The sequence below is a fragment of the Eumetopias jubatus genome, unplaced genomic scaffold (genome assembly GCF_037043125.1).
Source record: "Eumetopias jubatus isolate StellerSeaLion01/CBP00866 unplaced genomic scaffold, mEumJub1_p1.0 scaffold_10, whole genome shotgun sequence".
Lineage (NCBI taxonomy): Eukaryota > Metazoa > Chordata > Mammalia > Carnivora > Otariidae > Eumetopias > Eumetopias jubatus.
The window spans coordinates 49,414,956-49,431,230 of NW_028274816.1; the positions used below are offsets into that span (position 1 = coordinate 49,414,956).

At 38.4% G+C, this 16,275-nt stretch overlaps 1 protein-coding gene across 1 annotated transcript in view; it reads left to right on the forward strand.

The window, feature by feature from the left end:
• Positions 1-730: 730 nt before the first annotated feature.
• Positions 731-16,275, forward strand: part of LOC114198975 (uncharacterized) — a 44,796-nt gene continuing 29,251 nt past the window's right edge. Inside the window, exons 1-3 of the mRNA XM_028090702.2 lie at positions 731-818; positions 2,414-2,468; positions 14,646-14,713. Of these exons, the coding sequence (XP_027946503.2) occupies positions 14,705-14,713 (9 nt within the window). The 5' untranslated portion in view covers positions 731-818; positions 2,414-2,468; positions 14,646-14,704. The remainder of the gene's footprint in view (positions 819-2,413; positions 2,469-14,645; positions 14,714-16,275) is intronic.

Here is a 16,275-nt window from a genome sequence, read left to right on the forward strand (position 1 = left end):
TCAGATGGAGACTTTACAGGAGGCAGGTAGGGGACTTCTGGGATGCTACACGAGTACACAAGTCTGAGCAATCTATGAAAATGTATCCAGCTTTACTCTAATGATTTGGGCACTTTTTTGTGTGTTACATTCAAAAACTGTACTTTAAACACCCAACTTATTTTTTTATTATTTAAAAAGAAATCGTGAAACAGTCTGAGGCATAGCAACACAACCACACCCGAGGTGATAAACCGAAGCAAACGCACTCAGACCAGCACTAAAGCGTCACTCTCCCTCTCTCTCCTTCCCCACAAGCCTGGCTGCAGTTAGGGCCCAGGCATTCCTCTTCTCGTCAGACTCCGATCGCCCCCAACCCCCGCAGGTCTTCGGGACTCTGCGGCGGCACCTCCCACAGCCTGCTCCAAGCTGGGGCTGAGGGTTCCCGACCGCCCCGCTCCGAACTCCAGGGCTCCTACGCCACACTACAGGTCCCAGAAGTCCCCGGGGCGGAAATAAACTTCCGGCTGAATGCGAGTTGGGCTGCCGGGTGCGCAGCCGGGACTGCACGGTCGCAGTGATTCGCCGTAGAGAATGGAGGAGTCGGGGGTGGCGGGCTGGCGCCTGGGGAGGAATACTCGGGTCGAACGCTTTTTGCTGGGGTCTTTCGTGTTCTGGACTACACTTTCCAGAGGCCTCCGCGAGTGACGTCACTTCCTTCTAACGTGGTCAGCGCCGTTGTGCTGGAGCGAGCTGCACAGCGACCCGGCCGGGGAAGCGCGGCCCGTGGGTTCGTTCCGGTCTGGCGGAGCGTGAGCCGGACGCCGGGGAGGCTGAAGGTGAGGCCTGTCTTAGCCCGGGGACCGAGACCGGCTGTGTGCGGAGCCTCAGCCATTAACACGTCAGTGTGTGTGTGTGTGTGACGTAATGTGCCTGTGGGACTGCATGATTATGTGTGAGCACATGACGGAGTGGTAATTGTGTCTCCAGCTGTGTGAGTGCTTGTGTAAAGCTTTGAGATTGACTCCTCCTTTAGTTGTGTCATTGACTTTTTATGAGTTTGGCCCCTCCCAACTGTGTCTAGCTGGGAGCCGAATGGGGGGCGTGGGGTGGAGGAGGGAGCAATGATAGCGAAATGGTCACCCTGAGGCCAGTTGTGGGTTTGAGGGTTTCTGGAAGCTTGTGGTTGTGGGGTCTCTGTGGCTGGCTGCGTTGCGGAAACCCAGATTGGGCTATCGGTGGCTGGAAAGGCCAATACTCAAGAGTTTTGACTGGAAAGGAATCAAATTCCTTTTAAGGAAGGCCGGCCACTGGGGAAGGAGGCAGACTCTTGTCCAAAGACCGACTCAGGTTTCTTCCTGGCCCCGAGATTTTTATTTTTATTTTCACTTATTTTTTTGTTTTGTTTCGTTTTGTTGTTTATTTTTGGCCCAGAGATTTTTAAAGGGGTTTAATCGGTTAAGGGAGTGCAGTGGTCTGTGACATTTCTTGATGACATGCAGACTTGATGCCAGCTATAGAGTTAATCTTGGTCCTCGGAGGTTGTACAAGAAATTGTAGTTCCTTGGTGCTCTGCGTTTCGGTGGGTTGTGCAAGAAGGTCTTGTTCCTTCGTACTCAGGGGTTGTGCAAGAGTACTCTGTTTTTTCTGAAAAGGAGGGCAAAATCTACAGATGCGCAGAGGGAGGCCAGTAAAATCATTTTTGTGACCTTAAAAAAGAAAAACATTTTGCTAAAAGATTGCTGGGCTAATCAGAAAACTAAAGGGACTTCAAACAGACTTGCTGGCCTCTGTGGCCTAGGAAGGTTCTGGTCCTTTATTCCTGAAGGCCACTGGTCTGCCTGTCTCAAAGAAAGCAAACTAGTTCTGTCGCAGATCAAGGGACTTAAGTCAGCAAGCAAGGAGTGTGTTAACTTGAAGCAAGTAAGCCTTAAGACTGGCTGGAGTGCTGTTACAGCTGCCCCCTCTCCTTGTAGCCATGGGGGCCCAGGTTCCCTGGAAATGTCCCTGTCTGATGTGGGAAGATAGAAAGGTGAATCCTAGATTAAAAGATTCCAGATAGAGAGATTTATCTCCAAGTCACAAACCTGATTTCATATTGAGGTTTTAGAGCCAGAAACAGCCCCAAGTTCAGGGGAGAGCCTGAGAAAAGGGGAGGAAAAAAGCTGGGGTTGTAAGATTCCAGTCTCTTCCCTCAGGAAATCACCTGGGGAGACTTGTGGGGATTCTCCACCTCCACTTTGGTTCTCAGAGGGGGCAGCATTGCTCAAGTCTCTCTCTGACCTTCCTCTGAATGTTTATTTATTAGTTCAAGAGGGGTGGGAGTCGGGTGGAAGTAGTTGCTTGTTTCTAACAAGTCAGTCTGGGCTCAAAGAAAGGCTTGGTGTCTCACGATTCTTTATCTCTTACCAATCAATGGACTTGTCTTACACAGGTGACCAGAGACTAAGGGAAGAGCCGCTGTTGGACAACTGAGAGTTTTATCCAAGGTAAGCTGTTATTCTTTCTTCTGTCTCTGAAGTGTTTTCTGGTTTTTCCCAATACGGGAACATTGCTTTCTTTCTTTTGAAACTCCGTAACAAGGAGTGTAACAAGGATCCTTTTAGTGTTCTGCTCTTTGGGCCTGGCTATTCCAAAGAGTAGTGGGGCCAGAAGGAGTGGACCCAATGAGATTATTCCACTCCCATTTTGTTCCTTATGACTTGAGGTACACATATTCACTGGGCAAACATTTCAATTCCATTTTTATACTTAGTCTTTTTCTAAGATTTTTGAAGGAATGGAATACATCTCACAGAGTGAAATTTGAAAGCCTTGACTTTGAGTATTTTCTTTTCAATTTCATTGTTTGAGAGAGCATCTTCTAAGTATTTAAAAGGTTCAGAAGAGTATACAGTGAATTCTTCCCAGCCCTGCCCTTAATCATGAGCTTTTCCTCCTTAGAAAGCAGCCAGTGTGCCTAGGTTCTTGAGTACTTCCAGGGGAATTCTATATATCCTTTAGTACATGATTGACTTCTTCACTTTATGGCTGCCCGGTATTACATAATTCCGTAATTTTAAGAACTAACCCTTATTAATGAACTTTCAGATGGCTATTAGTCTTGCTGTTATAAACAATGGTGGGATAAATATCCTTGACTATATGTCATTTAGCCTATCAGTGAGTTTGTTGGTAGAATGAATGCTAGTTTCTCAAACAGTGTTTATGTGGACTTTAAATTTTCAATAGTTTTTGCTATGTTGTCCCTTGTATTATCACTTTTCTAACAATATTTTCTGATTTAATGTTTTATTCAAGGTATTTTGCTGGTTGTTGGAAAGTTTAAGGAAATTATTAATATGCTGTTACAGGGTTTTTGAAGCTGTGGGGTTGTTACCTGATTTTTGTGTGTGGTAAAATCAGTTTACTAAGCCCTGATCAGCATTTTCCTTAACTCTTCATTGTAAAAAATTCAATCATGTACAAAAATAGACAAAGCAGCAGTGAACGTCTGTGCACCACTTTGCTCAGTTTCAGTAATGACTGACTCATGGCTGATCTTGTTTAATCTGTACCTCTACTTACCAAGGATTATTTTGAGGTACATACCAGAAGCTGTATCGTTCCATCCATAAATGTGTATATAAATGATGGTCTTTTAAGAACTTAATCAAATACCATTAATCTCCCTAAAAAAATAAATAATATTTCCTTAATATCAGATTTCCAGGTTAGAGTTTAGATTCCCCCCCAGGGCAAATAACTTTGTTTTCAATTTTAAGATTTCTTTGAATCTGGACCCAAATAAGATCCATGCATTGTGATTGGTTCATAAGTCTTTTTAAAAATCTATAGTTTCTTATTCTTGTTTAATTAAGAGAGAGTGAGCATGTGAGTGGGGGGAGGGGCACAGGAAGAGGCAGACCAAATCTGAAGCGGACTCCCCACTGAGCATGGAGCCTGACACCAACTCCAGGCTCTATCTCACGACCACCAGATCATGACCTGAGCTGAAACCAAGCATCAGACGCCCAACCGATTGAGCCACCCAGGCACCCCTCATTCTTTTTCTTTCTTTCTCTCTTTCCTTTCAACGTATTTCTTGAAGAAGCTGGGTGATTTGTCCAGTAAAGTTTCCCACAGTCTGTCATCATTAACATGTTTTTCTATATTTCTCTAGTTCAAGGTTAGATCTAGAGGCTTCATCGGGTTTAGTGTGTTCCCTCCATTTCCACTCCCCCTTTTTTTGGGCAAAATGACTATACTGATCCTAGTGTATACTTCCATGAAGAGGCATATAATGTCTGCTTGCCTCTTTTTGTGATATTTTCTATTATTATTTCATTAGAGATTGCTAAATAGTCTAATTAATTATATATCTCTTTTCTTTAATGGGAATAATTATATAAAGTGAAAATTCCCTGTATGAACGGATTGGTTATCTTGAGGTACAGATTCCTTAAGGTAGGCAAGACAGATTTTTTTTCTCCTAACTTAACAGTTTTCAAAATGAGGAAATAATGAATCATAATGAAATAATGGTTTGCTAGCATTCTTTCCTGGGGAACAGTGATTATTATTTTTTACTGTCATTATAAAGGTGTGGATTTTGATACATTTACGTGTTTCAGTCTGTTGCAGTTTTTTATGTATACTTAAGTTAGTATTGTGCCATATTTGACCATTTGGAGCCTTTTCAGGTTGACTCGGGTCCTTTTGACTTGATCTTAGTAGTCTTTGCCAGCTTTCTTGGTTTTCAGTAGATCTTAGTCAGGAATCGACAAACTGTCTGCAAAGGACTATCTAGCTAATGTTTTAGGTTTATGGGTCATACATTCTCATTTGCAACTACTCAACTTTGTTGTAGAGTGAAAGCAGCCATATATAATATATAAGCAAAAGGATGTGGATAAGTTCCAATGAAACTTTATTTCCAAAATGAGACAAGGGGTGTACCAAATAGGAGCAGAGTTTAAAAGGTGAAATTCAGTATCTGATTTAGTGAATGCTAATAGAGATGATTTCATTTTTACAGAGAGTAGGTGCCAGCTGCAATTTTTAAGGAAGCACTGCCCACATACCTGCCTTCTAAACACACACTTAATGGAAATCAAATTTCCATAACACCCATGAAGGAGAAATGCTATTACTTTGTTTCTAAACAGTTGTCAGATTTCTAGTACTATTTCAAATCAGACCCTCACCTTTTATGTGAAAAGGCCTCTTATAAACTTGATAGCTTGTTCAGGAAAAATAAATGGGTAGATGGAATTTATTGGAGTTAAATTTGAGTTTAGAAAAGGAAAAACAGAAGACTCATATTAATATGTGTTATTTTATCGTTAACGCATTTCTGCCCTCTGTTTCTGAGCTCATTGGCTGAATAATACCCCAAATAGGACTTGTTCTATGGCAGGGACCCAGAGTACTTGAATTGTATTGAATTAAATTTACTTGAAATTGTAAACATAAATTGTAAACAAAACCAAAAATCAAGCATTATTACCCTGTTTGAGGTTCTTGTCCATTTCCTGATTCAAGCCTCCTTCATATTGATGGGAAATGGCATTTCTTGACTATATTCTAGGTGCTAGGGTATTCATTGCTACAGGGTTGATCATTGTTTCTGTGGCTTTACAAAGCTAGTATATCCGTAAATTTTAAAAGATTAAAAAATAAATGTCACAACCCCAAGGAGCCTAGAGATATGAGAGTTAATGTAATGTATTCCGGATGAGATCATGGAACAGAAAAAGGACAGTTCTTTATTCCACACTTTATAAAATATGGAATAAATACTATGATTCTTCCATACTTTATAAAGAACACTCAAAATAATAATAGTGATTTGATTACTGAAAACAGTTTTCTGTTTTTGCTTCTTTGTTTATTATAATCTTCTTGTTCTTTCAGGTATATTCCACTGGGGATATGGAATCAAATTACTGTATGCTAGAGTCATTTGGAATAGTTCCTCTTGAGATGTTATGCTACAAATTGGAATCAAAGATTTGTTTTAATTTTTAGAGATTGCTCTTTTAGAATTTAATTTTTTCCTATAATTATATAAAGTATTTATGTGGCCCCAAAGTCAAATATGCAAAACAAGGTTTAATTTCATCTCTTCCTTCAAAAAGTAGTCACTTTTTTCTCTTATAGTTTATTCCATCTTTTAAAATGTACTGTAAGTGGGGCGCCTGGGTGGCTCAGTTGGTTAAGCGACTGCCTTCGGCTTAGGTCATGATCCTGGAGTCCTGGGATCAAGTCCCACATCGGGCTCCCTGCTTAGCAGGGAGTCTACTTCTCCCTCTGACCCTCCCCCCTCTTGCTCTCTCTCTCTCTCTCAAATAAATAAATAAAACCTTTAAAAAATAAGTAAAATGTACTGTAAGAAAGCACATTAGTGTGCTTTAGATGTATTTATATTTATATATGCCACAAGCAACAAAACGAAAAGTAGGTAAATGGACTTCATTAAAATTAAAAACTTCTGTGCTTCAAAGAACACTGTCAAGAGAGTCAAAGACAACCCCAAGACATTATGGGGCAAAATTCTTGCAAATTATTTTTCTGATGAGGGCCTTGTGTCCAGCATATATAAAGATATATTACAACCTAACAATAAAAAGTTAAACAACCCAATTAAAAACGGACAAACTATCCTGAATAGCATTTCTTTAAAGAAGATATACAAATTGCTATTAAGCACATGACAAGGTGCTCAACATCATTAGCCATCAGGAAAATACAAATCAAAACCACAGAGCAATATCACTCACCCTGACTGGAATGGCTACAATAGAAAAGTTAGATTGTAACAAGTGTTAAGAAGGATGTGAAGAGGGGACCCTGGGTGGTTTAGTCAATTCTTGACTTCTGCTCAGGTCATGATCTCAGGGTCAAGAGATGGAGCCCTGCGTAGGCTCTGCCCTGAGCATCAAACCCGCTTAAGATTCTCTCCCTGCCCCTCTACCCCCTACCCCCACTCCTGTTCACGTGCGTGTGCTCTCTCAAAAAAAAAAAAAATGTGAATAAATTAGAACCCTCACACACAACTGGTGAGAATATAAAATATAGAGAGAATATAAATAGAAAGAGAGAATATAAAATGGTGTGGTTGCTTTGGAAAATGTCTGGAGGAATGGTGACCAATGGTTGCAGGCTTTCTTTTGGAATAATGAAAATGTTCTAAAACTGATTGTGGTAATGGATTCTGTGAATATACTAAAAACCATGGACTCGTACACTTAAAAATGTGGATTGTATGGCATGTGAATTAAATCTCAACAAAGTTGTTTAAAAATGTATGCCCTTAAGGAAAAATCAGGAAAAAAGAGTGATGTCCCTATTTCTATCCAACATTTATTTCAGATTGTAGACACTGCACTGAGACTAGAGAAAAAAAGTAAAAAGTCTAACCATTGAAAAGCAACAGAAAATTGATTAGCAGATAATTGTCTACAGGGAAACAACAAAATATGGAAGTATTCTAAAATTAGAAATTAAGAAGAGAAAAATCAACAAAATAGATAAATAAAAAAGTTCAACAGCATTTAGCTTTTGGAATGTTCCTGGCTTTATTTTTTCCTTTTTTACAAAAGATTTTATTTGGAGAGAGAGCATGTGCATGTGATTGGGGGGGAGGGGCAGAGAGAGAGGGAGAGATCATCTCAAGCAGGCAGGGAGTGCGGATCCTGATTTGGGGCTTGATCTCATGACCCTGAGCTCATGACCTGAGCTGAAATCAAAAGTCAGATGCCAAACTGCCTGAGCGGCCCCGGCGCCCTGCTAGCTCATCTTTGAAGGGGACTGCTAGGAGAAGGACGGCTGGCTCACTGGTGAGGTGCTTCTGTAGCTTCCTGGTTATTGCTAAATTCCCCTCCTCTGAGGTTGTACATTTACTCAGTCAGCATTTTATTACTGGTTTTCCCATAGGTCATCCAACAATATGCCAGTAAACTTTTGGATATTTTCTAGGGACCTTGTTCTGTCAGTGTGATTTTATTTTATTTTATTGTATTGTATTGTATTCTATTTTATTTTATTTATTTTATTTTATTTTATTTTATTTTATTTTATTTTTATTTATTTTAATTTAATTTAATTTAATTTTATTATTTTATTTTATTTTATTTTGTCTTATTATTTTATTTTATTATTTTATTTTAATTTAATTTTTATTTTATTTTATATTTTATTCTATTCTATTCTATTCTATTATTTTATTCTATTTTATTCTATTCTATTCTATTTTATTTTTTATATTTTATTTTATTTTATATATATATATTTTAAAGATTTATTTATTTGACAGAGAGAGACACAGCAAGAGAGGGAACACAAGCAGGGGGAGTGGGAGAGGGAGAAGCAGGCTTCCCGCGGAGCAGGGAGCCCGACGCGGGACTCGATCCCAGGACCCTGGGATCATGACCTGAGCCGAAGGCAGACGCTCAACGACCGAGCCACCCAGGCGCCCCTCTCAGTGTAATTTTAATTAACATTTCTGTAATAGTGAGCAAAGTTGAACATCTCCTTATATACTTTAGTGTATTTGTATTTGTTTTACTATGAACTGTCCATTTCTTTTGTCCATTTTTCTATAGGAGTATTATTCTTTTTCTGCCTTTAAAGCTATTTTCTATATATTTGTTAATTTGCCTTTTCCCAGGTCGTCATTTATCTTTTGCTAATGGTGTTTTCCCAATTAAAATAATTTTTTTTTGTAGTTAAGTATCTATCTTTCCCTTATTACCTATAGATTTGGCTTACAGCAGGTAAGTTTCTCTAACTCCTGAATTTTTGAAAAATCCAGGCATTGCTTCTTCTTATATGATTTCAATTTTTACATTTTTCTTTTTTTTTTTTTAGGTTTTATTTATTTGAGAGAGAGACAGACAGAGATAGTGACAGAGAGCACAAGTGGGGAGGAGAGCCTGGACTCAGGACTCGATCCCAGGACCTGAGCTAAAGGCAGATGATTAACCGACTGAGCTACCCAAGCACCCCTCAGTTTTTACATTTCACAAGCAGCTTGATCTGGAGCTTAATCTGATATATTGTGAGGAGTAGTCCAGTTTTTTCATTTTTCAAATGACTACTTATTCCATCATCACCTTTTTAAAGGTCCATATATTCCCCACTGATACAAGATGCCACCTTTATCAAATACGACATTTCCAAATATTTGTGTCATTTTTATATCTCACAATTTTCACTGGATTTTCTCTTTATAATTTTGAAAGAATTGAAAGAAATTAAGAGGACTTATATCTTCCCAAATATCCCTTAAAAACCATATGAATCATCAAGGAAAACAAAACTGCATATAACAACCTATGCCTATAGCCTTATTCAAAGCTAGAGGTTACTATAAACTTCAGTTTCTATGTAAGTGGAGAAATACATACCCCAAACAGGCAGATCAGCTCTGGTGTCCATACTAGACTAAAGAGTTAGGGAGAGAAAAGTGAGAGATATGTTGTAGTGTTGGAAAATGGATAACTTAATCCCATGAATATAGAGGTCCATCTTGAGTGGGAACATACTGACAACATGACTGACCCTGTTAAGAGTATTGCCTTTTGACTGAAAGGAAGATTCTTGAAAATGGTGAGATGAAAGGTGGCACTCTTAGGAAATGCCCACTCCTTGAGGAGAGGGAAAGCAATATAAAAAGAAAAGGCATGCTTTCAAGGATGATAGTGAAAGGAAAAAAGGAATCAAGTGTTGGAAACTAAATGCTTTTCAGAACCAAAAGAATGTCACAGATTCAGAAGTGACAGAATTTATGTAGCCAAGAGTTTGGCCTTGCCAAACAGAGGTCTGGTCATTTTAGTACTTTTGGGAGATAATCTCTGGGCCCTTGGAATGTGATGCCTGAGTCTTTGTTTCCTTGGAAGCCTTAGGTCACACAGTATAATCTAACAATGTGATGTAGCGTAGGGACTGGGCACACCTGTATAGTATTAGGGTAATGGTTGGCCATGTGAGAAAGGACAACAGTGTGACCAAGAGTGGGGGCTTTGGATCACAGGATATCAATTGACCTGGAGACAGATCAATGACATAGTCAATTAATGAGCCATCCCCACATCTGGAGCTCTCATAAAAACTCAAAAATTGAGGCTCAGGTGACTTTCTGTGGATGGCAGTACTCCATGCGTTTCATCACACATTGATGTCAGGAGAGTATCACATCCTGACTGCATGGAAAAAGACATGGAAGCTCCATGTTTGGTATTTCTCCTGAAATTTGCCCTATGTGTTTCTTCTATAAGTTGATTTTAATCTGTATCTTTTTTCATATAATAACTTCCTATGTAACTGTGAGCATAATAGCTTTCAGTGAATAGCTATGAATCCTGAATTTTGAACTTGAGAGTAGTTTTAAACTCTCAATTGGCCTTAGTTGGTTTGGGGAGCTTATAGTTTGTGTCAGAGTTGAGGGTAGTCTCGGAGGGATTGTGCTCTCTAACTTTGTAATTAGTCAAAACTCTTACAAAATCCTACTCCCAAAAAAGAGTCTATTACTAGGAACATTGCACATCACAGTGTCAAAGAAGAAAATGCCCTTGAACTGGGATTTCTATGAAGTTATCCCAAATCTCACATCCTTCTTTAATGATACATGTTTATGCTGGTACAGAAAAAAATCTAAGACTTAAAAAATTTAACAGAAAATAGTAGGAAAAAAATATATGTAAAGCAGTCAGACAACAAAAAGAAGTATAAAGCATCCACATTGGCAAAAAAAAAAGTCAAATTTTCACCCTTTGCAGATGACATGATACTCTATGTAGAAAACCCAAAAGACTCCACCAAAAAATTGATAGAACTGATAAAGGAATTCAGCAAAATTGCAGGATATAAAATCAACACACAGAAGTCTGTTGCATTTCTATACACTAACAGTGAAGCAGCAGAAAGAGAAATCAAGGAATCAATCCCCTTTACAACTGCACCAAAAACCATAAGACACCTAGAAATAAGCCTAACCTAACCAAAGAGGTAAAAGATCTATACTCTGAAAACTATAGGACACTTATGAAAGAAATTGAGGAAGATACAAATAGATGGAAAAACATTTTGCTCATGGATTGAAAGAACAAATAGTGTTAAAATATCTATTTTACCCAAAGCAATCTACATATTTAATACAATCCCTATTAAAATATCATCAGCATTTTTCACAAAGCTAGAAGAAACAATCCTAAAATTTGTATGGAACCAGAAAAGACCCCAAATAGCCAAAGTAATGCTGAAAAAGAAAATCAAATCTGGAGGCATCACAATTCCAGACTTCAAGCTGTATTACAAAGCTGTAATCATCAAGGCAGCATGGTACTGGCACAAAAACAGACACATAGACAAATGGAACAGAATAGAGAACCCAGAAATGGACCCTCAACACTATGGTCAACTAATTGTCACCAAAGCAGAAAAGAATATGCAATGGAAAAAAGACAGTCCCTTCAACAAATGGTGTTGGGAAAATTGGACAGCCACATGCAAAAGAATGAAACTGGACCATTTTCTTGCACTATACACACAGATAAATTCAAAATGGATGAAAGACCTAAATGTGAGACAAGAATCCATCAAAATCCTAGAGGAGAACACAGACAGTAACCTTTTGGACATTGGCTGTAGCAGTTTCTTATTAATGTTTCCTGAGGCAAAGGAAACAAAAGCATAAATGAACTATTGAGACATCAAAATAAACCTTCTACACAGCAAAGGAAACAATCAGCAAAAGTAAAAGGCAGCTTATGGAACAGGAGAAGATATTTGCAAATGACATATGTGATAAAGGGTCAGTATCCAAAATCTATGAAGACCTTATCAAACTCAACACCCAAAAAACAAATAATCCAGTTAAGAAATGGGCAGAAGACATGAATAGTCATTTTTCCAAAGAAGACATGCAGATGGCTAATAGACACATGAAAAGATGCTCAACATCACTCATCATCAGGGAAATACAAACCAAAACTACAATGAGATATCACCTCACACCAGTTGGAATGTCTAAAATCAACAACACAAGAAACAATTGGTGTTGGGCAAGGATGTGAAAAAAGGGGAACCCTCTTACATTGTTGGTGGGAATGCAAACTGGTTTAGCCACTCTGGAATATGGAGATTCCTCAAAAGTTAAAAATAGAGCTACTCTATGACCCAGCAATTGCATTATTAGGTATTTACCCAAAGGATACAAAAACACTGATTCAAAGAAAGGGATGCATGCATCCCGCTCTTTATAACAGCATTATCAACAATAACCAAATTAGGGAAAGAGCCCAAATGTCCATTGATTGATGAATGGATAAAGAAGATGTGGTTTATATATCCAATGGGATATTTCTCATTCATGAAAATGAATGAAATCTTGCCATTTGCAACAACAAGGATGAAGCTAGATAGTATTAGGCCAATTGAGATAAGTCAGAGAAAGACAAATACCATATGATTTCACTCTTACGTGGAATTTAAGAAACAAAACAGATGAACATGGGGGAAAAAATGAAAAAGAGCGGCTAACTAGAAAACATTGTTCGCTATAGAGAACGAACTGATGGTTACTGGAGGGAAGGTAGGTGGGGGGATGGGTTAAATGGGTGATGGGTATTAAGGAGGGCACTTGTGATGAGCACTGGGTATTGTATGTAAGTTATGAATTACTAAATTCTATACCTGAAACTGATATTACACTGTATGTTAACTAACTGGAATTTAAATAAAAACTTGAGGAAGAAAAAAGCTAAAACCTTAAAACTCTTAGAAGGAAACAAAGGAGATCTCCATTACCTAGGTTAGATAATGGTTTCTTTTATATGACACCAAAAGCACAAGCAACCAAAGGAACAAAAATTATATAAGTAGGATTTTAGCAAATTTAAAAACTTTTGAGCTTCAAAAGACACCATGAAATAAGGGAGACTATAGCCCACAAAATGGGACCAAAATGTGCAAATTGTATGTTCAATAAAGGAATTCTATTTTAGAATATATGAGGAATTATTACAAGGCAACAATAAAAAGACAACCAGGTTTTTAAAATGAGCAAATAATTTGAAAACATTTTTCCAAAGAAGGGATAGAAATGGTCAGTATCATCAGGGAAGTGTAAATCAAAATCACAGTGACATACCACTTCAAATTCACAAGAATGACTATAACCCCAAAAGGTGGTGAAGATGTGGAATAACTGGAACTTTGACAGATTTTTGCTGGAATTGTAAGATGATGCAGCTGCTTTGGAACAGAATTTGGCAGTCCCTGAAAATGTTAAACAGAGTTACCATATCACCCCACAAATTCATTCCTAGGTATATCTAAGAGAAAAGAAATATATGTCCACACGAAAATATGTAGCTAAATGTTCTTAGTAGCGTTATTTATAGTAACAAAAGATGTAAACAATGCAAATATCCATCAACTAATGAATGGGGCAAAAAGATGCTCTATCCATACATCAGAATGTTATTTGGCAATATATAGGCATGAAGTTCTGGTCCATGCTGAAACATAGATGAACCTTGAAACATTATAGTATGTGAAAGAAGCTAGTCACAAAAGACACAAATTGTAGTTTCATTTATGCAAAATGTCTATCTAGAATAGGTAGATCTATAGATACAAAGAGTAGATTAGTGGTTGCCAGGATCTGGGGAAATGAGAATGGAATTGCTAATGCCTATGGGTTTTATTTTTGGATAATGAAAATATTCTAAAATTAGATAGTGGTGATGGTTGCACATCTCTGAATTTGTTAAAAACCATTCACTTGTATTTTAAAGAGTATGAATTTATGAGATGTGAATTATATATCAGCAAAGCTGTTAGAAAAAGAAATAAAAGGAAGATGCTAGAGCTGATGGAGTGGAAAATGGTGGTGGTGGTTAAATTCACAGACCTGTTTGCTCATCAATTAAATGTTAATGTGTATAAGGCATCGAGCACATAGTATGTGCTCGGTGGAAATTATTTCTTGTACAGCCACTGTCTTAAACCATCTTTAGCCTGACGTTTAGAGACAGAATGATGTTAAGCAGTATTATAGGGAGGTACTGCCTCCAGAGTTCCTGAATTCAGCTAAGGCCATGATTCAATGCAATAGGCAGTTGTTTTCTGTTAGAGAGTGTTTGGGTTTGTTCCTTGGTTACTGGGTGAGTGTAGTGAGACTTTATGTGGCCTAGATGAAGCCTGTGCTTTGCATTCAGCATGCTTTCTTGCACTGGAATGTGAGAATGAACCAGGGAAGCACTTGAGGTAAATAGTGTGTTGAGATCTTAGTCATGGAAAGTGTTTTTCCTAGGAATTGGCCTACATAGATAACAGATGATTTCAAAGCCTGAAGGCCCCATCAGTGTCCTTGAGGTGGGAACCACTTGGATAAATCTGGATCAGGGTCCCCTAGGTTATAAAAGATGAACTGCTAAGGCCAGGTCAGGGAACCCTAACAACATCATGGGGATTGGGTACTGCTTTAGCATAAAGTAATTCTTCTACATCTCTGTTTTCTGGAATTGGGGAAGGGGTGAGATTGTTTAGGCTTCTGCAGATCTCAGTATATATTTTTGGGTGTGGAAGGGTCCAGGCACCATGAAAAGGGGAGGAAATACTTAAGTCATTTAGAAGTAGGCCTCTTTTCATGGTTTCCTTTTTCTTCCCTGTCTTCTCAGGACTGCACTTCTCCATGAGGAGAAGCCAGAGGAGGACTCATAAGTTGCAATTCTAAGCCATGCCTTGTGTGAGTTCATGTTTCTTCTTCCTCTTTATATCAAACAGTCATTGTTTTCTTTTTTTTTTTAAGATTTTGTTTATTTATTTGAGAGAGAAAGAATGAGACAGAGAGAGCATGAGGGGGAGAGGGTCAGATGGAGAAGCAGACTCCCTGCAGGACTCAGTCCCAGGACTCCAGGATCCTGACCTGAGCTGAAGGCAGTCATTTAACCAACTGAGCCACCCAGGCACCCACAGTCATTGTTTTCTAGGATACGAATATTCAGTATTCTCATCTCTAGATTTTCTGCTTCACCAAGTGTTTGCTCTCCTGCTCACTCTCATTCTAGTGAATGATGGGAATGAGTCCCAGGTCTTTCTCAACTGCCCTCCTTCTCTTCTCTAACAATGTTTTAGGGATCCATTTGTAAATCAAGAATTGTGTTTGAGTGACCTCTCCTGTCAGAATGTGGTTTGATGAGATGGTATTACACGTGAAAAACTTGGCCTTTCTCATTAACCTGGATTTTCTCATGGATTAAGATGGAAATTGGTGTTAGTCTCAGAATGTGGTGAGATCTGCTCTATGAAGCTTTTAAGATTGGAAATGTGCTCAAATGCAGGATTGAGAACAGAGAGATAGAGAATTGTGTCAGGAATTAATACAGAGACAGGGTCCATTTTGAATTTGAATAGTATGAATAGGTCAAGGGCCACATCTGTGTGAGGGTAGCTCATCTTTCATTAGCTTTCTGTTGCTCATAATAAGCAGAAGCACAGTGAGCAATGGTAAGTGGTAATATGATCAGCCAGATGATTAAATGGTTGAGGATTTTAGAAACAGAGCTGTGAAGGATGTTAGAGGAGGAGTGCAAAGTACTGCAAAATAAAATGATTACAATCATAATATGGAATATTATGTAGCTTCGAAAAATGATATCTGTGACAAGGATTTGCCAGGACTAGGAAGAGAGAATATTATTACTAAATTATTCTGAGACTTAACTTGGAAAGAACTTCTGAAATCATGTGTAAATCTTAATTTTCTAAAAACATTTTAAATGACATTTTGGAATATGCCCATCAGGTTTATTTTTTCTTTTCTCTTCTTCCCTTTCGCCTTCCAGACCTCCTTTTTTTCCTTCCCTCCTTTTCTTTCTCTTTTCAGTTCTTTAAAGGGAGAGGGGAAGAAGGAACTTTCAATTTATTTGAGGATTTGCATGTGTTATATGCTAGTACACATTATTTCATTTAATCACAAAAGTACACTTACCTGGCTTTTGTTCATTCCCATTGCTGTTCCCAAGAGGCTATGTGATAGAGTAATAGGAATGTTGAGGAATTGTTTAGGTGCTCTGTATTTCCTCATTCACTTCCCTTCTATTACCTACCCACATTACCTACCCATGTTAGCTTCAACATATTTGTTCACTGTTTTGGCCCCTTTATGTAATACTTTTCTCCTCCTCTTATTACTCTGTGTGTGTGTGTGTGTGTGTGTGTGTGTGTGTGTGTGTGTGTGTGCACGCTCCTTTCATTACTTCTGAAAAATATTCCTTTATTTTGACTTTAACACTTGGGCTTGTCATT